Genomic DNA, 17935 nt, shown 5'->3' with positions numbered 1-17935 from the left:
CAATCGCCGTCGCGTGTGGTTTAATGTGTCGATGAACGAGGTGTAAAAACAGACGAATGAGTGAATGTAGGGTTGTGAGAGGATGCCGGCACGAAGAATGGTGATATAAGACGTAGGACTCCGTAGCGGAGGCGGAAAACTCCCGCCCGCGGAGTGATGGCAAAGAAGACGTGGTTGACGCCCACGATGCCGAAAATGGCCGTCGGAGTCTTGGCTAGACATTGCAACGTCATGAATGAAACAATCCTGGGAAAGAGCGGACCAGGTATTAATCTACCGAAGTCAACCTTCTCAAGCTTGCTTTCAAAAGAAGATATAATAAGGGGATAACTCCTTCACTCCTTCGGCTCTTCTCCCTCTTTCCAAACCAGGGACCAAAAAGAACTACTGCGCGGGTAGTTGAAAGTCAGAATATAAAGTCAAAAAGAAGGTCAAACGACCCCCATGGGGATCGAACCCACAATCTTTGGTGTATCTCCTCATGCTAGGCAAGGGCCGAAAACCAACGCGATACCATTTCGCCAAGGGGCCGGTTTTATGTAAAATGATTTTATTTTTACCTTTATATTCAGGGTTCACATTGTAAAATGATGTCATCGGACCATGAATCCCGTGCGGTTGCCATTTCGATCTCGTGTTTACATTGGTAGGACGACGGCCAGAACTGAAGTTGAAATACTCGTACTACTTAGTAGTAAGCTTGGGTCCTCCCTTTGTATATACTCTGTCATCACCTTTTTCTTCGAATATCTCAAAGCCACACGCGTCCGCTTTTAGAGTTGAAAAATGGCTAGACCATTTTCTAACTTCGTTTCCACCAACCTTGGAACTTGCAGCGCACGCCCTCCGTCAAAAACATTCGCACCCTTTGTCGCATGAGCCGTTTCCACTCCTCGCCATCGACTTCAACTCCGGTACTCTACATAGGACATGCATAGCCAATTCCACTACCGGGTTTGGCGGGACTCGTCATCCATGGATTCTAGTAGAACTTGAAGTCACATCTCGAAGCCAACATGGTACTCCCTCCTGAGCAAGGAAACAACGAAGATGCTCCTCACGCTCTGTATGCCACCCTGATCAAAGCCCTTTTGGAGAAGAAAACATCGGGATAATAGTATTCCCCCCTCCAACAAGAGGATACTAACCTCTCCACTAGCTCCGGGGGACCTGAATCTCAGGAAATGCAGAACAACAGCAGCAACCACAACCAGCAATGCGACCACATCCTTCCCGTCACCGATACAACTACTACGCCAGCGTCTGGCCTCGCGGACGCCACCATGCCCTCACCCCCTGCCAACCCCCCCAAATCCCTCACCACCCGCCTTTACACCTCTCATTTCCTCTCCACCTGGAACTCGCGCCTCTTCGAAATGGGCGCCGTCCTCTTCCTCGCCGCCATCTACCGCCAGACCCTGCGCCCCATGTCCATCTACGCCCTCGCGCGCAGCGGCGCCGCCATCCTGCTTTCTCCGGCGGTAGGGTCGTGGATCGACCACGGGGACCGGCTGAGTGTGGTGCGGGTGTCGATTGTGGGGCAGCGCGTCGCCGTTGCGGTTTCGTGCGGGCTGTTTTGGTGGTTGTTGTTGTTGTCGTTGCGGGATGGGGAGGGAAATGGGAAGAGAAGAAGAAGCATGGGATGGGGAGTAGTAAACTGACGACCGGTTTATTCGCCTTGACCGTAGTGTTGGCTTGCGTCGAGAAGCTGTGCTCGATCATGAACTTGGTGTCCGTGGAAAGGGACTGGGTGGTCGTTATCACCCAAGACAACGTGGTAGCTCGACGGCTGCTGAATGCGCGGATGCGCCGCATCGACCTGTTTTGCAAGCTCGTGGGCCCACTGGCCATATCCCTGGTCAACGGGGCGTCGACGAGAATCGCCATCTGGGTCACGCTCGGGATGAACTGCAGCTCCGTGCTGGTCGAGTACTTCACCATCGCGACCGTCTTCCACAGAGTCCCAGCCCTTCGCCGCACAACAACCACCACCACCATTACCACCACCACCAACGCCGAAGGAGCCATCGAGCTGCAACCAGCAACCCACGAATCTACCTCCAACCCTACTCCTCCACCTCCCACTCCCAAGACCAAACACCTCACCACCTCCCTCCTCGCCCTAGCATCCCACATCCTCCCCCTCCCCACCCTCCCCTTCTACATCCACCACCGGGCCTTCCTCCCCTCCCTCTCCCTCTCCCTCCTCTACCTCACCGTCCTCTCCTTCTCCGCCCAAATGCTCACTTACCTCCTCGCCTCGGGCTACACCTCGACCCACGTCGGCCTCGCCCGCGCCCTCGCCACCTGCTTCGAGCTCTCCGCCACCTGGCTCGCGCCCCGCCTGCAATCCCGCATCGGCGCCATCCGCGCGGGCATCTGGTTCCTAAGCTGGCAAATGGTCTGGCTCGCGGCGGGACTCTCGTGGTTCTTCGGCACCACAACCACAACAAACACGACAACAAACACGACAACGACAACGACTACAACCATCTCAGCCGCAACCGGTCTCGTCATCGCCACCGCGCTCTCCCGCATCGGGCTGTGGGGGTTCGACCTCTGCGCCCAGTCCATCGTGCAGGAGGACGTCGACGAGTCCCACCGCGGCGCCTTCTCCACCGTCGAAACGGCCTTGCAGAACGCGTTCGAGATGCTGTCGTTCGCGTCGACGGTTGTCTGGGCGAGACCCGATCAGTTCCGGTGGCCTGTGGTGGTGAGCGTCGCGGCTGTGTATGTGGCGGGGGGGTTGTATGCAGGGTTTGTGCGGAGGAGGAGGGGACACTTGGTGCATGCGCCGGCGTGTGTGAGGCCAAAGGTGGAGGGGGATTGAATGTTGAAGAGGGTGTTGTGAGAGAAATGGGCTTGGTGTCTTGCCGTCATTTTGCAGTATCCAGGCCGCGGGAAGTCCACCGCAGCTTAGCAATGTAGACATTCCGATATCTATTATCCATAAGCGTGCATTCTACTTGGAGGATGGATGATAGTGCATCTTCGTTGCAGATCATTCATACATCAATATCCTGGTTTGGAAACCTTCACTGCGTTCAAGAATGGGAGACGCGGCCAGTGGTCGACACCCCTTAGAAATAGACGTTACCACAAACATCACATCACAAAGACAATTACGTAGCAGCTTCAGTGACGTACATGTCCACATGTGTTCATACCATTTCTAGCACACTTGCTCCTCGATCGTCAATATGCTACATGTCCTCCCATGCCTGTCTCCTACTCACCCTACCCAACCCCACAGTACAGCCCCTTCTCATAGAGAGCCGTCCATGCAGCTCCTCAGCTTTATCCCATGATTATCCATCTCCATCATTAGAGAAGTCCATCACCAAACATGTCCTTTCCGTAAACAAGCCAAAGGGGCGTTGGGAAGGCGAAAAGAGGCCCATTCCACCGGAACATTAGCTCGGTCTAGCATCTGCGAGATCTTAGTGCAACCGCCCTCTCGCCTTTAATCTCGCATGCATTTTTGGGTGATGCGACAATCGGGCCTCCGGTGTCAAACTTTCCGAAGTCCGACGGGTCACTCGAGCCCGGAAAATACGCTCCTCAGTCGAAAGCGTGATTGAAAGCGCGACGCTCCATAATCCAGATGCAGAGCGAGCGGACCGGTGACGTGTATGCAAGTGTATCGAAATCCAAAAGAAAGGAAGCCCGCACGATGTACGCAAACATGCTCATACGCACGTACGATTCGAGGAAAAGAATTCAACGATCGCAATGAAACAAGGCAAACAATGCTTGGTTAGATCATGTTCCCCTGTATGCAGAAACAGAGTACAAATCGGAGCTGTCCATCCAGGCGCTTGGGATCTTGAAAGGGATGGGGCCCTGAATGTTGGTCTGATTGGCCTTGGTAGGCTTTTGATGGCATGCTGGTGGGTTTGAAGCTTATTGTGGACCTCTGCGGAAATCTTAATATTCATCAACTGCCATCCAAGTACAATGGGCTAGATGAATCGTCTATATTAGCGCCAGAAGACAGATTTGTGTGTAAGAGGCGAGTCGAATGAAGGCATCGGCCCTCTCACTCTCCCACCCCTCGCAACGGGTGTGGAGCCGGTGCAGAAAATGCAGACATATACAGGCGGGGGGTTCCGAGCACTGAGGCCGACACACGTCTTGTGGAGCCACTTGTTACAGGACTCGCATTGAATCATAGGTCGTCCATCGTCAGCGGAATTGCAGATGCAGCGGGTGCTGTCGTTAGAAAGACTGCTGCGGTCGGTTGACGGTGTCGTAGTGGGAGAAGCGTTGAAGGAGCTGTTGAGGGGGTCATAGTGGCTATGGGGGCTGTTTCCCGAGTTCAGCTCGGCAGAAGCTTGTGCCCAGCGCTGGTTGTGGGCCTTGAGGGTATTCTGCGTTGATCGTTCTGCGAAGATTAGCAAAGCGGACGAGTAGGACAGCGCCAGTCATACCAATCCTCTTCTGCCGGCCCTCCACTACTTTCTTCAATGCACCAAGAGCATCACCAGGTGAGTCCGGCACTTGCTGCTCACCAACCTCTTGGATCTCGCCGAAAGAGCTGGGAAAGTCCATCATGCTGAACCTGCGGAAAGGGTTGTCTGCAGCCCTTTTACCGGGACGTACTGTCTCAAAAGAGGACCTGTCAAAATTCCCGGAGGACGGCCGCGGCATCTTGAGTGAGTTGGCACGTTCAACACCGCCACTGTCAGTTCTGGCGTGCTTGGACGCGCGACGCTGCGGCATTGTGAAGGACGAATTACGGCTCAAGGTTATCGGAGCTTCGTCATTGTCCGAATCACTCCCATCCTCAGTGCAAAGATCCGGATACTGATGTCTCCAGTCCTTCCGCGAGTCTCTCCTCGTGTCTCTGTAGGACGTGGAGTCATCATCCATCACAGTCTCTGTTCGAGCCCGGCCATCCTCGTCAATCACAAGCCGAGTGCGTGATCTACGGATCTCTGGGATCGACATAAGTGAGCCACCACTTTGTCGTTTGAGCGGAGACGAGCGACGAGGGATAACATAGCCAGCGGCCGAGCTAGAGGGTCTCCCTTCCACCGAAGACGGTCTGCTCCTCCTGAAGGCGCTGTCGGTTGCACTTCGCTGCAATACGGGTCTAGTCTGTTCGAATGAGGCTGTGGATGAGGCCGTGCTGGTGCGTGAATGCTGACTCTTTGCTCTCTTCACCTGTTCTCGTTCCCTGAGCGAGTCCATGTATTGCTTCTCCTGCGTTTCATACGGCAGCCTGGTCTCTTGGCCCGCTCGCTGCACAGGCCTGGAGAATGACGAAGCTGGGCCGGGGCTGGAGAAGCTAAAGAGCATGCTAGGGTCAACGCCGGCAGGAGTGGATACAAAGGAACTGGGTCTCGAATACGAGTCGTTGGTTGGGCCGGCACTGCTAGTTGACATGAGGTTACCGGAAGTTGGGCTAGGCACACCATGAAGGGCTTGAAAAGCTTGAGGGTTCATCTGAGTAGTAGCAGGAGTGTGGAATGTCTCCCATCCAATGGGGCCGCCAATCTTGTGAGGGGTTGGCCCAAACGGGTCTGAAGCTAACGGGATATCCACATCCATATCGTTGCCATCGCTTGGCCGATCCCAGAATAGGCGAGAATGGGGAAGAGGAGGTGCGGACAAAGGACCAGTATTTGAAAAGGGCATTGCATCAGGTGAGAACTGCAAAGCTGGAAAGTCAAAGGGCGTCTGGTTGAACGTATGATCAGGCTGCTGGAGCTGGACAGGAGTGCGAGCGATGACGGTAGCTGGGGTTGCAAACTCATTCCCTGTTTGCCGCTGTTGGCTTCTGCGAGATGAAGCATCCCGAGTAGGTGGAGGGGTTTGCATATGCGAGGGATCCATACTGATAGGGGGAGGCCGCTGGGAAGGCGGTTGATGTAGATGGGATTTCGCTCCTGACGTCGACAGGGGCCCAGGCGATGAGGATAGTCGCTGGGAAGGCTCGACAGGGGGTAACGGGAGGTTGCTGGGGACGAGTTGATTGACATGAAACTCTGGATCTTCCGGAGAGCGTATCTTGCGTGTGTGCGAGCTCGACGGTCTGGCTACAGGCGTCGAAGTGGCAAAGGACGGCGTCTGTGTAGGGGTGTGGTTCCCATTGAGGCGAGGGGTAGACCAAGCGTCGAGGAAGTGTGAATGGAGAGCCGACTCGGTCCTAGGAGTGGTGAAGCTCGCGTCGGGAAAGGTTGCGGACTTTGGAGTGGAGGAAGGGCTTGGGAGGTGCCAATCCGTCGAACTGAGCAAACGAAATTCAAGTCAGCTTTGAAACACTAGATGGACAGTGCGGAGGTGGGGCAATGCCAATGATGACACGTGAAGGAGGGTTAGAAAGAAACCGTGCAGAAGCCATCGAGGGTCTCTTTTTGCTCATCTTGGGTGTTGGAGGTTTAAGTAGTTGGGAGATGGGGAGGGTTGGGACGGTGGAGTGAGGTTCATGAAGAAAAGGACCCCTGCGGTGCTGCCTGCCTCTGCCTGGCACTAGTGCACAAACAAGAAAATAAACTTGCAGAGAAACAGTGAAGCCAGCGTCCGTAGCAGGAGCTTGCTGCAGCAAACGTCGACATTATAGGTAGAAGAGCCGCTTCTGAAGGAGACGGAATGTAGGCAGGGAATGACTAGACAAGGGGGAAGTCATACCCATAAATCTGCTGATCCAGACTCATAGCAAAGCAGCTGAAGCGAAGCAGTGACGCCAGCGGCCATATAGTGAGGAGTGTATGCAGTGTCGAGGGAATTGCGGCGTGGTGACGGCTTCGAGAGCGGAGGGGGAGGGCAGCTACGAGGCGGGAGGTGGTTTCGACGAGAAGGTCTTGCAAGCTCGCGGCGGCTTGGACAAGGCGGAGTTAGGGTAGATGGGTGAAGCTGTGGTACGCTGTAGAGCGCTCGAAGAGGTAGGGCGTGGAGGGAGCCAGTGCAGTGAGACGTCGGAGCTGCATGTACATGACAGAGCAAAGGGAGGAAGGTCGCAGCGGCTTGGAGCTAGGAGGGCGAATGACACCGTCGGCGGAGAGGGGCAGAGGCCGACAGGCAGAGGTGGTGACGGAGCAGATACATACAGAGGGAGGAAAACTTCCTTCTTCACGGAGCCAGCTGTGGGGCAGCAAGCAGAAGCTGCAAAGAGACTGCTGATGGGCGTGGTTGGGTGGAGTGGGAACCGAACAATTCGGCGTCTGAACCGAGTCTGCACAGTGGCCGGCCAACGGGTTGAAGGGGCACAGGAATGCTCTCGTGAGGGAGGGATCTGAAATTCCGGGGGAGCAGAAGACCCCTACTCCTTAGGAGGAGCAGTGCCGCAGAGGGCTGAGCGAGTGCTCTGGGGACAGGAGTGGTGCATCGTTATTATTGGCAGGGAATGGGTTGGAAGGGAGCGACATTCACTCGGGGCGGAGGTGTGATGTCGATGAGATGAGGGCCAGGGTGGAGCTGGACCAGGGCTGGCTAGCAAAGCAAGCAAGCAGGCAGAAAAAGCAGGTACCAGGCGATAGGCGACCAGCCGCTGGTCAGCGGGAGGGAGGTTCCAAGGTTCCTAGCAGGGTGCTAGAAAGGGTGCAGAATGAAAGAGAGATGCACGGCGCAGGGGCAATAATGGTGGTGACAGGTGGGAGAGCTTGGGCTGGCTGTCGTTTGTTGCACACTTTGCTCAGAGCTCCCATGGGCGCGCTAGACTAAATAGCACACGCCATCTATCATTCGTCGTCAGCGCTGCTCGAGAAGGACCGAAGAGGTCAACTCTTCTCTTTGTTCTGCTGCGTTCCTGATGAGGGTTCCTCATGGTTGCCGCTGGGGGTTGAGGCCGCCCGTAATCATCCAAAGCAGCAAGTGGGCGTGCGCCGCCCCATCCCTCCATCCCTCATCCCTAGCTACAACAAGACCCTATCGCGGCGTTGGCCGATGGGCCCTGGACAGGAACAAGAGTCAACAGCTGGACAGCTCACCAGCTTTTATTAAATTCTCGACGCCCGCCCCCATGTCCCGGTAGCGAGAGCCAGGAACTCTGGAAGTGGTTCTGAACAACAGCCAATCGCACGGCGGTTCTTTGCGAGGCCATTAGACTATTGTAATTATTTGCACCTCTTGGTGGTGGTTTATTATCATCCAGCTTCAGATGTTGAACTTCCCTCTCTCACTCGACCACATCTAGTCTATCTACCTCAGCTCCATCGTAGTCTGAAGGCAAGCCCCGCAGCGGTGTGTCGCACTTTGCAACAAATTTTTTTTTCCCTCTCTGCTACTTTTCTCCACAATGTTCCGGTCCCGCCTGCAGTGGAGAAGCCAGGGCGGCATTATTACCAGCTGCGAGCTGCACCTCCCACCGCGTTACACGCAGTCGGTGCGAGATGGCAGCTCCATATGTACATCCATGCAAGGTACTGGCCCTTGGACAGCGAGATGTCTCTCATGCAGGTAGCTGACGAGGGAAGGCAAAAAAAGGGGTTCGTGTGATTCCGCTCTTCGTACGGAGTACATCTTGCCGTTCGTTGGCCTAAAAGGTGCTGTCGTTTCTGCACGTCTATCGCACACACGGCAAAATATCATAATCCCGGGAACACGGGGTACTGGAGGAGACTCGCCCATGTTGCGGGCACTTGCTATATATATCTCGCAACGTCAACACCTACAGAGTATTTACCATACGAGTACCAAACCTTGCCCAACCCTGTCCCTCCGAATTGTATTCCTAGTCCGAAGGAAGAAAGCTCATTGCGTCGTAAATATGTACGGTAGTCGCCAAACACCTCTAGGGCTCCATAATTGTTGGCATGCCAGCATTCAATATTTCCCCATATGTACCAAGAAGCCTCAGGATACTGACAATCCAATTCGAAAGCGTCAAGAGGATGCGCCAGAAGGAGCCGAAACCAAATACTTCAATCCGTTCTCGGACGCCCGGCAATAACACCAAACCGAATCCTGATGGGGTCCTGTTGATAGGACATCTCAGACACCACCGACAGGCTATCCCGACCTCTTTCCAGCGCAGAGGCCGACAACTCGGAAACAGCGTCGCCATCATCTGCATGTGCGAAAGGCGACTGCCCAATATCGGCTCTCTCAACCGTGCTGTAACGCTGGCTTTCGGCCTCTGTTGTGAATGGCCTGCGCAAGCCAGGTTGGTGCGATGCCGCACTGCTCGGGGGCTCATCACTCATCGCGACAGAAGGAGTCGGATCCGTCCGATAAGATGGAGGTCTGCTGGCTTGATATGACGGAGGGATTTCGGAACTAACGCTGTGTATGTCCGCAAACGGATCCGTCAGAAGACTCCCCTGACGTCCTGAGAGGATGCTTTGGCTGTCTAAACCCGTGTTGTAGCCATTCGTAATGGGCCCTAAGATGAGCGGCTGTGTAGTTGTTGTGGCAGTCGCATGTGCAGGAAGAACGCCATCAGAGCTCGGTTGCGCCGTCGGGAGGGGAGTCATCAGTGAAGAGCCTTCATGTCTAAACGTTTCCGTTGGCCGCATTCCTGCCCTCGAAGCGCCTGCTGCCAGCACTCGTCGCTTTCTCGACCTCGACCTTCTTGCTAGACAACAAAAGGCGATCAGTAGGGCCACAAGGACTATGATTGCACCGATAACCATCCCGGCCACGACGGCTCTACCGCCATTGATACCGTTGAAGCCGCCAGGCTTGCTGCCTCCCAGTGGCGGTATTCGGGTGGCTTTTGGGTCTCCCGTGCCCGTCGTAGTAGATCCCGATGCTGTAACAGATGACGATAGCGAGGGTATATCTGTTGGTCGATAGGGGTTGTGACCTTCATATGTAGAAGTCAGGAAGCTTGTTTGCTCCTGCGCGATTTGAGAGGCCCATGGAGCGTTGAAAGGCGTCTCTGTAACACGGGGCCTATCATGCCATTTGCTCTTTTGGTACACGGATTGAGTGTTTTGGGGATTGGGTAATCGGTCGAGCGGTCCTTGGACTGTGCTACTGTCGTCCACATCTGCTGGCCCTGCTGTGGGTTCCGGGTCCCCGTTTGGTATATCTTCGTCTACGCCTTCCGGGAGCCCCCATCTGCGTTGGGAGTTTGACTCATCCGCTACTTCGTCCGCGGCGGCCATCACGAGTTCGAATAGTTAGTGAATGTCAGCTCGATAGGGGCCAAGACCTGCAACGGTAGGAGCCGACGTCGATGCGATGTTCAGCCGGTGCGTGATGACTGAAACTATTGATGCTGTCCCAGGGCTGCCACCTCCAACATCCTCTCCTTTGTGTGTGCTGCTGAGCTTGCTTTATGGTAGTTTGGCTCAGCCTTGATCTATGCGCGGGGTCGGTCTGACTCCTTGTGGGACATTGATATCATCCTCCGAATAGGCGCCGTATCGGGCGATGGAGTGAGGTTTAGAGCTTGGTGCAGTTGAATAATTGGTATGCTAACGTGGAATCGACGGCACATGGACGAGTTTGAATAGAAACAGTGTTCGAATGCGCATCACGTTCAGGAGGATTGCGGACGCTTTGATTTTTCCCCAGTCCCGAGCTGACTGTGGTTTGGCATGGCTGACACAGCCTCACCCGTATCCCGGATTCTCGCAATCTCCGCCTATAGAAACAGTTGTTTGGCTGGGCTCTGTTGTACTCCGTCTCAAACAGCGTTGCTCACTGGCTACGATGCCTTTGTTGGAGCAAGTCCCTAGTGGATAAAACATGGATAGTCGCTGAATGGGGTATCCGCCAGTAGGGACAAGTACCTGAGCTACCGATCCACGGATCTACCACGGACAGCGGAGACCCGATTCGGTCCCTTGATAATAGCGCTCTACGGAAGCGCAGTCTAGTAGGTCCTAGGTCCGTGGGACTCCCCTCGGTGCTGCACGCCAACAGTGCGGAAAGCGTCCTTGGGGCCAATAATGATCCGTCAAATAGGTTCCCAAGACATTTTCTGGCTGCGATCATGTGCAGGAAAATGATGGTTGTGCGGCCTGACTGCCATGTGTCCGATCCAGGCTGGTTGGGTTTCTTTCAGACTTCTTCTCGCAGGAGTGGACGACAAACTGGGCAATGCATATGGACCATCGATAATCGAGTGATATCCGATGAGATCGACCTGGAATCCTTGCGGTTCATCATTATGGGTCGCAGAAGCAGTTTACCACAGATGATGAGGACCAAGCTACCCTCCGTTCACTTTCTTGGGGTGAACATGTGTCGAGCAGAGAGCACAGCTGGAGAGGAGTGATCGGACACAGAGAATATATGCTCTTGCACTTGTGGCGGGGTCGCTGAGTCATGCTTGCCAACGTCATCCATCTATCGACTAGCTACACATATGCCCGCCCTTCGGTCCGTTGTGATGCCGACACCAGCACAACACGGACCTGGTGGGAAGAAGTTCAAAGGTTCTGTCGCTCAGCATGGTCGCCTCTGAAATCGTGCTGTCGCCGACATGAGTGGACTAAGAGATCTTGCCAAAGGCGGTTGGCACCCGAAAGGCAAAGGAGGAGGAAAAGAATCATGGAAGGGAGATTTCAAAGGCGTGAGCACTGTGGTTCGTCGTCCCTGACCGCGACAGGATTCTAAACTCAGCAGAAAGGGCGTCACTAACTCGGGGCCTGTAGGCTGGCTGGATGGGAAAAGGAAAGAACGCAGGCGAAGATCCTCATGAGCATCAGTCCGCACCGTTGTCCACCCTACGAGACCCTGCGTCTTTTGGTCCTCCCCCGAAGCGCGTCGATCAGGCAGGCAGTACAAGTAGAACACTCTCTGGAGGCTCGTCGAGCGGTGCTCTGGGGGAGGCAACGCAAGATGGAGGATCCGCAAGACAACGGTTGCAGGCCAGACGAAAGGCTGACGCAAGGGCGCAAGAGGAAGCAAACAGGTCACCCCCGGGCCCTTACAGAGTCGATACCACGGGTTTACAGACCGAACACTTACCAAAACCGCCCGTCTTCCGTCCAGGACAAGCAACACCATCTCCACCCCCAGCTAATGGTGGTCCTAAGCCCAGACTGCCGCCGCGGTTACCTCCACGCCAGAACTCCCATTCCGATGCCTATGCAGCACCCCCTCCGCCTGCGTACAGTGAAGTCCCAGGTGTAGATACCACCAATACACAGCCGGAACCTCTGCTCAATCAGACCGCTATCAACCGGCTAGGGGCGGCTGGCATTGCCGTTCCGGGCTTGAATATTGGCGGCCGTGTCAACTCACCACCTGTACCCCCTCGTCAGACCCCTCCGGCCCCTGTATCTCCTGCTGAGACCGGGGATTCGCAACTGAGTGAACTCCAATCCAGATTTGCCAATCTATCCGCATCCCGTAACGTGGCTGGGACTGGAAATAGGGTCACCCAACAATACGGCATTGAAGAAGCAGCTCAGCCAGCAACCACGCCTCCTGTCACATCCCCAACTCAGGGTAAACGACCTCCTCCACCACCACCGAAGAAGAAAGAGTTATCTTCAAACCCTCGAGGACAGCCACCACCAGTACCACTTGGTAGCAAGCCTAGATTCTAGACTTGTATACCCTCGACCCGTGCAGGTGGCATCCCCTTCGTTTCCAGCGACCTAGTGTGACCTGCATTTTTAATTCATTAGGTTCTTCATCTTGAATGAATGCCTCCCTTATCGGGATTCACATCGTGGGCAGGTTATCGGCAGCACTATTGGAACGAGGATGAGGCTTGGCACCAGTTGTTTTCAAGTTGTCGCAGCATCCCGCCAGTGTTTGACGTACAGATAGCCAGTCGACGATGGTTAAGTACATACAGTGAGGAGTGCCAGGTGAGCTCCGGTTACCCGGTCGTGGTCGTGGATCTATCGCCCTGGCACCGCCCGTTCAGTTTGCCTCTGTGTCGTTGGTGTTTACCCGTATCATTGGTATCATTGCCCTCGACCGTATTGTGTTGTTGGAGACAGCCAAGCGATGACATAACTCCTGTATTCCCTTGGAAGCGTCGCCTCTCGCAAGCTCGCAAGCCGTGCCGTTCTGGGATCGACCAAAGGGGAAGACCATGTCCAACCCCCGGCCAATGAGGGCTCGCCTAGCTCAGCCTCGGCTGCGGCGAAGTGACGACAACATTTCTTTGGTCAAAATTCCAAGTCGTAACCTTCGAGACCCGCTTCAACCGCACCCTTTCACCGTCGCCCTCTCCACTAGACTACCCTCCTCCTCGAAATAGCCAGAATCCCCGCGCGCCCAACCCGCAATTCAACAAGTTCAACGACAACCTCCCTCTATATCTACCTCTGCGCCCCCGCTTGCCTGCCTCCCATTTATCTATCCTGTGCGCTGCCTTCGACTTCCTCGCAGCTCCAGCAAACAGCTCGCGTGCCAAACTTCGACCACCATTTCAACCCCGCGAGAGACGCTTTTGCAGGCTTGCGCGCCTCATTTTGGGCTTCTCGGGAGTCGGAAACAGATCCTTTCGACTATTGGCTCTCAAACAAATTCCACGGCACCGAAGTCGACTGGCCAACCGGGACTTACGTCAACAGAACGCTGGTCACCCTACCTCGTTCCCTCTTTCCACACCCTTCCCGATATCTGCTACTGCGATCCGCCTGTATACTGGTACGTCCAACTCGACCCAAGACAGATTAATCGGTATTCGCAATGTCCGGTGTTGGGCCATCCCTCCATCCGGGCGAGATCCCGTCTTGGACCGTCTTGAAGTTCCCCCCCGACCCGGCGCCCGATGCTCTTCCCCCGCCCTACGATGGCTCGCCATCTCTCAGGACGCCGTTCCCAATCCTTGCCGACATTTACAATTCGGTCCTCGACCTCTCCGTGCCCATTACTATTGCCACGGTGTACGCTGTGAGCGTGACCCTGTTGAACAGGTACAATAAGAGCCGTGGCAATAAACCCTGGTCCATCAGCAAGACTGGCGCATTCAAGGCCTTCGTGATCCTGCATAATGTTTTCCTGGCCGCCTACTCCGCCCTCACCTGCTACGCCATGTTCCAAGCGTTGAAGAGGACCTTCCCCAACTGGAGAGAGCCAAATGCTTTCATCGGCACTGTCGATGCTCTCTGCAAAATCCATGGTCCACGGGGTCTGGGAGACGCAGCAACCTACGACACCGCAACGAGCAAGTGGGTGAATAAGAACAGGCTCATCAAGCTGGATCCCCAAGGCCTTCCGGACTCAACCGACGTTGGAAGAATGTGGAACGAGGGCCTTGCCTTCTGGGGATGGTGGTTCTACCTTTCCAAATTCTATGAGGTCCTCGACACGGTCATCATCCTTGCCAAGGGAAAGCGCAGCTCCACTCTTCAGACATATCACCACGCTGGTGCCATGCTCTGCATGTGGGCAGGCATCCGCTACATGGCTCCTCCCATCTGGATCTTCGTCTTGGTCAATTCTGGAATCCATGCTATGATGGTATGTTGGCAGGATGTACTCGCACGTGTTTACTATAGACTAACATGAGAACAGTACACATACTACACAGTCTCCGCTCTGAGAATCCGTGTCCCACAAGTCATTAAGCGTACCCTCACCACTCTGCAGATCACCCAATTCATTGGAGGTGGTACGCTGGCGGCCCTGTATCTGTTTGTGTCCTACACGGTCCCGGTTTCCGTCCCATACGAGCCCACCGAGACCACTATCTCCAAAGCCACCGCTTCCCTGGCCAGCCCAGAAGCCGTAGCCACCGCAACCGGGGCGGCTGTCGCTTTCCTAAAGAAACTGGTCTATCGCGCCGCCGGCGAGGAGGGTCTGGCCGAGAATATCGGTTCCGTTGGTCAAGCCGCCCACGGCGTCCACACTCCGTCGCCTGCCGCCCATGACGGCGCACGCAAGGTCGCCTACCGAACCGAGTACCAGAGCGTCCCCTGCATTGACACGTCCGGCCAAGCCGTAGCCGTCTACCTCAATGTGCTCTACCTCGCCCCCCTGACCTTCCTCTTTGTCCGCTTCTTCATCAAATCCTATCTTCGCCGCACCTCGCCCGGGACCAAGCACATGACCAAGCAAAATGCCCTCTCCAAGTCCAGCAACGACGCCATCCGCGGCGTCGAGCGCGAACTCGAGGCGCTGGGCAAGGCACCCGAGGACATGGAAGATATCCCCCCAACCTCGCAGCGCGGACGCAGGGGCTCGAGGAATCGGCTTGCAGGGAGGCCGTCTCTGAGTCCGGATAACCAGAAGTTCGTCCAGAGTGTGAAGATTAAGGTGAATGAGCGGTTGGAACAGATTGGCGAGGGCCCCGAGGCGTCGAGGGAGCGGGCGAAGCAGTTGGCGAAGGAAATCGTGGAGAAGGCGGAGAAGGCGGAGAAGGAGGGCAATGGGGAAAAGAATGGGAAGGCGTGAGGTGGTGAACCAAGACTAGCTGTGATTTACGATGGTCACTGTCGCAAAGTGTTTCTCGCGACCGGCCCAGAGTCGCTTTGGGAAGCGATGGCGGAGCTTCGCCGAGTGTTAGCGGATCTGCATAACCGTCAAGTATAATCAGAGCGAGGGAATCTGTTAACGCTCGGCGAAGAAGAAGTGGGTTACATTATTAGAGCCGGGCTTTCGCAAGCGGAGAGGTTATGTGTACGATATATGACGAATGGCGATGGGATGGGCTAATAGCGCCGGTGGAGTCCAAGATGCGCAGTGGAAATGAACCGTATGTGGTTACAAGTGAAAGATGTATGTCTTGGGGAAAAACTTCGTTTATTCTCTGCACTGCAGGTTACTTTGAATACAGCCTTTGGCCCTGTATCATTGTAATCGCTCCATCCATTGATTCGTGTAACACTTTATATGCCTTCGGCGCTTGCAGTTATCTACCTACCGCAGCGTAGGCTCCACATCCCACATACTCCTCGACAACCCCTTCACCACTTTCCTGCTACTCCCCATCGCCATCTCCCTCTCCTCCTTCCCCTTCCCTTTTCCCTTGCCCTTCCTCAACCCCGCACCACCACCGCCGCCCATGTCTCTCTCAATCTCGCTTCCCATCATTCCTTTATTCACCCCTGCGCCCCTCGTCCCCCTGCCATCCTCCCGAGCGAAAATCTGCAAGCCCCGGACATGCGTGTCTTTGCCGTTCTGATGGTTCTCGAGGATCCGGACTTGGAGGAGATGGGCTCTTAGGACGGGGAGTTTCTTCTTCTTCTTCTTCTTTCTTCTGCTGGGGCGGCGGCTGCGGTCAGCAGCGGGGGTTGTTGGCTGGTCGGCGGTTCGGGAGTGTGGGGACGAGTCTTGGAGGGGGAGACGAGGTGTTGGGGCTGGGAGGAGCGGCGAGGAGGATGAGGGTGGGAGGAGGGTTGTGTGCGTTGCTGCTTGTGTTGCTGTTGTTGGTGTGTGCGAGGGTTGCGGTGTAGTTGTGTGCCATGCTGGCAATGGGGTGACGGGTTGAGGTTGAGGTTGAGGTACCGCTGTCGAAGGCCCCGTGTTTGCGGCTTCGGCTCGTAGACGACGATGTTGCGTTACGCGCGAGTGGGTGACGAACGACTCGTCTTCGTCTAGCATCATGGTATCTGTGCTGGGCTCGGGGGCGCGAGTGTCGTTCTCGCTGGTGGAGGAGTGATGGCGGGCAGAAGGGTCGCGCGGGCGTTGATTGTGGAGTCGTCGGGGGAATGTGGAGAGGATGGCGGCGTCGTGGTCGGTGGTATAGTCTCCCTGGCCGGGCGTGTCGTTCTCAGTGCCATCGCCATCGTCGTCTTCATCATCATCCTCGTCATACTCATACTCATACCCCTCTCCATCGCCCTCCTCCTCGTCGTCGTCATCATCCTCACTCTCGGGATCCACAACCCCACTAAAATCCGCCCACACCCACCCCCTCGGCTGCTCCAACCTCATCTCCCCCCACTCCACCAGATCGTCCGGCCTCGAGCCCGCGAGGAACACGATCCGCGTCGGCGTGTAGCTCTCGTCGGCGTCGAAATCCAGGTACAAGCGGAGCCCCACGATGCGCACCAGCTTGACGAAGTGGATGCTGATGTGGTGCGGTTGGGGCCCGTCGGATTGCCAGAATAAGGACGTGGAAGGGTGCCGGAGTTGGGGGATCGAGCAGCCGGGTTTGGCGCTCGAGACGGTCCAGGAGGCCAGGGCCGAGATGTCGCGGAAGCCGGGGGGGATGGGGGAGGGGGGTGTTGTTGTGGATGGGGATGGGGAGGCTGGGGGTGTGTTAGTTGAGGTTTCTTGTTATGGAAGTAGATGGTTGTGATGCAGTTGGGAGGATTCGATGGGATAGAGGTGAAAGAAATGGGGCTGTGAGGGAACCCGAGGTGAAGTACCGTCTAGAAGTAGATATGGAAGGAGAATGGCAATTGTTGGAAACGCATGAAGTCATGGAAAGAGTAACAACAGAATAAAAAGAGAGAAAACAGAAGGAAAAGAAAAAAAAAGGCATACAACGGAAACACGTACCTGCATCCTCTTCTTCTTCCAATTCTTCCTCCTCTTCTACCTCTTGCTCCTCTTCGGCACCATCTTCCGGCAGATCGTCGTCTTCCAATAATTCATCTGCCTCAATTTCGTCATTCTCATCGTCCGAAAAATCCTGCCTCACGTCCGGGGTGGGCCGTCGATTCCGTCTCCGTAACGAAGGCGGCATGTTGAAGTCTTACAATGACGATGTTGTCCTGAATAGTGTCACGGGACGTGGACGAGGCGTCCGACGCGGAGCTTCCTGGGATCCCGAAGCAAGGGAGGCTGCGGCTGCTGTGGTCACCAATCTCTTGTTTGTTGCCAATAATGCACGCTTTCCGAGGAACTGTGCTGTTGTGACTGCTCCAGACAGGCTCCTATAGGTGGATCAGCCTTGTCGCATGTTGAGAACGGCGAGTCGTGTCAGGTTCGTTGCGAAAGATGTGCCCTGTCACGATAATCGACACGTTGGTTGCTCTGTAGATGCTCGGAGTGTGCAGTTTCCGAGTGACTGTTTTTGTATGCTGGGGTTTCTAGGAAAAGGTTGAAGAATGCTGTGTTGTTGGGTTACCTAAGGGTGATGGTCCGAGCTTACGGGAAAGGCTTTTGGCGCGTGTTGTGGGTTACT

General features: G+C 55.4%; 8 protein-coding genes and 1 non-coding gene across 9 annotated transcripts; 4 read left to right on the top strand and 5 right to left on the bottom strand.

Moving 5' to 3' along the window:
- Nucleotides 1-436: 436 nt before the first annotated feature.
- Nucleotides 437-531, bottom strand: EI97DRAFT_t48. Its single transcript has one exon. It is a non-coding gene; the product is annotated as a tRNA-Arg (tRNA).
- A 731-nt stretch (nucleotides 532-1262) lies between these two features.
- EI97DRAFT_397332 (uncharacterized protein) lies at nucleotides 1263-3098 on the top strand. Its single transcript, XM_033796359.1, has 2 exons — nucleotides 1263-1591; nucleotides 1651-3098. Exons 1-2 carry the CDS (start codon nucleotides 1284-1286, stop codon nucleotides 2828-2830), a joined length of 1488 nt encoding a protein of 495 aa, XP_033654813.1. The 5' UTR covers nucleotides 1263-1283; the 3' UTR covers nucleotides 2831-3098.
- An 842-nt stretch (nucleotides 3099-3940) lies between these two features.
- Nucleotides 3941-6753, bottom strand: EI97DRAFT_314940 (uncharacterized protein). The gene is made up of 3 exons (XM_033794644.1): nucleotides 6634-6753; nucleotides 4431-6232; nucleotides 3941-4384 (listed from the first exon to the last, which is right to left on the bottom strand). Exons 1-3 carry the CDS (start codon nucleotides 6657-6659, stop codon nucleotides 3981-3983), a joined length of 2232 nt encoding a protein of 743 aa, XP_033654812.1. The 5' UTR covers nucleotides 6660-6753; the 3' UTR covers nucleotides 3941-3980.
- Nucleotides 6714-7241, top strand: EI97DRAFT_442006 (uncharacterized protein; the record flags this gene model as incomplete). The annotated part of the gene is made up of 2 exons (XM_033799734.1): nucleotides 6714-6844; nucleotides 6875-7241. The coding sequence occupies 2 exons, from the start codon at nucleotides 6714-6716 to the stop codon at nucleotides 7239-7241; spliced, it is 498 nt and encodes a 165-aa protein (XP_033654811.1).
- Nucleotides 7242-8717: 1476 nt separating this feature from the next.
- On the bottom strand, nucleotides 8718-10321 carry EI97DRAFT_314814 (uncharacterized protein). The gene has a single exon (XM_033794643.1). It carries the CDS (start codon nucleotides 10050-10052, stop codon nucleotides 8865-8867), a length of 1188 nt encoding a protein of 395 aa, XP_033654810.1. The 5' UTR covers nucleotides 10053-10321; the 3' UTR covers nucleotides 8718-8864.
- Nucleotides 10322-11377: 1056 nt separating this feature from the next.
- On the top strand, nucleotides 11378-12449 carry EI97DRAFT_449957 (uncharacterized protein; the record flags this gene model as incomplete). Its single annotated transcript, XM_033800252.1, has 2 exons — nucleotides 11378-11479; nucleotides 11550-12449. The coding sequence occupies 2 exons, from the start codon at nucleotides 11378-11380 to the stop codon at nucleotides 12447-12449; spliced, it is 1002 nt and encodes a 333-aa protein (XP_033654809.1).
- A 1099-nt stretch (nucleotides 12450-13548) lies between these two features.
- EI97DRAFT_449956 (uncharacterized protein) lies at nucleotides 13549-15255 on the top strand (the record flags this gene model as incomplete). Its single annotated transcript, XM_033800251.1, has 2 exons — nucleotides 13549-14322; nucleotides 14377-15255. 2 exons carry the CDS (start codon nucleotides 13549-13551, stop codon nucleotides 15253-15255), a joined length of 1653 nt encoding a protein of 550 aa, XP_033654808.1.
- A 687-nt stretch (nucleotides 15256-15942) lies between these two features.
- Nucleotides 15943-17007, bottom strand: EI97DRAFT_359629 (galactose-binding like protein; the record flags this gene model as incomplete). Its single annotated transcript, XM_033794939.1, has 2 exons — nucleotides 15943-16038; nucleotides 16690-17007. Coding segments are annotated over 2 exons (414 nt in total), but the record flags the coding sequence as incomplete, so codon positions are not given.
- EI97DRAFT_314806 (uncharacterized protein) lies at nucleotides 16902-17601 on the bottom strand. Its single transcript, XM_033794642.1, has one exon. The coding sequence runs from the start codon at nucleotides 17492-17494 to the stop codon at nucleotides 17066-17068; it is 429 nt and encodes a 142-aa protein (XP_033654806.1). The 5' UTR covers nucleotides 17495-17601; the 3' UTR covers nucleotides 16902-17065.
- Nucleotides 17602-17935: the final 334 nt, after the last annotated feature.

Source organism: Westerdykella ornata (genome assembly GCF_010094085.1).
Source record: "Westerdykella ornata strain CBS 379.55 unplaced genomic scaffold EI97scaffold_8, whole genome shotgun sequence".
In the NCBI taxonomy this organism is placed as follows: domain Eukaryota; kingdom Fungi; phylum Ascomycota; class Dothideomycetes; order Pleosporales; family Sporormiaceae; genus Westerdykella; species Westerdykella ornata.
This window is presented reverse-complemented; position numbering and strand designations above follow the sequence as displayed.

What these genes read in the sequence shown, in the direction of transcription:
- EI97DRAFT_397332 (XM_033796359.1), top strand. Translation starts at nt 1,284, where the DNA reads ATGCCCTCACCCCCTGCCAACCCCCCCAAATCCCTCACCACCCGCCTT. An exon ending in CTGTTTTGGTGGTTGTTGTT is followed by an intron (nt 1,592 to 1,650) that starts GTTGTCGTTGCG and finishes TGGGATGGGGAG; the next exon opens with TAGTAAACTGACGACCGGTT.
- EI97DRAFT_314940 (XM_033794644.1), bottom strand. Translation starts at nt 6,659, where the DNA reads ATGAGTCTGGATCAGCAGATTTATGG. An exon ending in CTGGATCAGCAGATTTATGG is followed by an intron (nt 6,233 to 6,633) that starts GTATGACTTCCC and finishes TCGTTTGCTCAG; the next exon opens with TTCGACGGATTGGCACCTCC. An exon ending in GGGCCGGCAGAAGAGGATTG is followed by an intron (nt 4,385 to 4,430) that starts GTATGACTGGCG and finishes TAATCTTCGCAG; the next exon opens with AACGATCAACGCAGAATACC.
- EI97DRAFT_314814 (XM_033794643.1), bottom strand. Translation starts at nt 10,052, where the DNA reads ATGGCCGCCGCGGACGAAGTAGCGGATGAGTCAAACTCCCAACGCAGA.
- EI97DRAFT_314806 (XM_033794642.1), bottom strand. Translation starts at nt 17,494, where the DNA reads ATGCCGCCTTCGTTACGGAGACGGAATCGACGGCCCACCCCGGACGTG.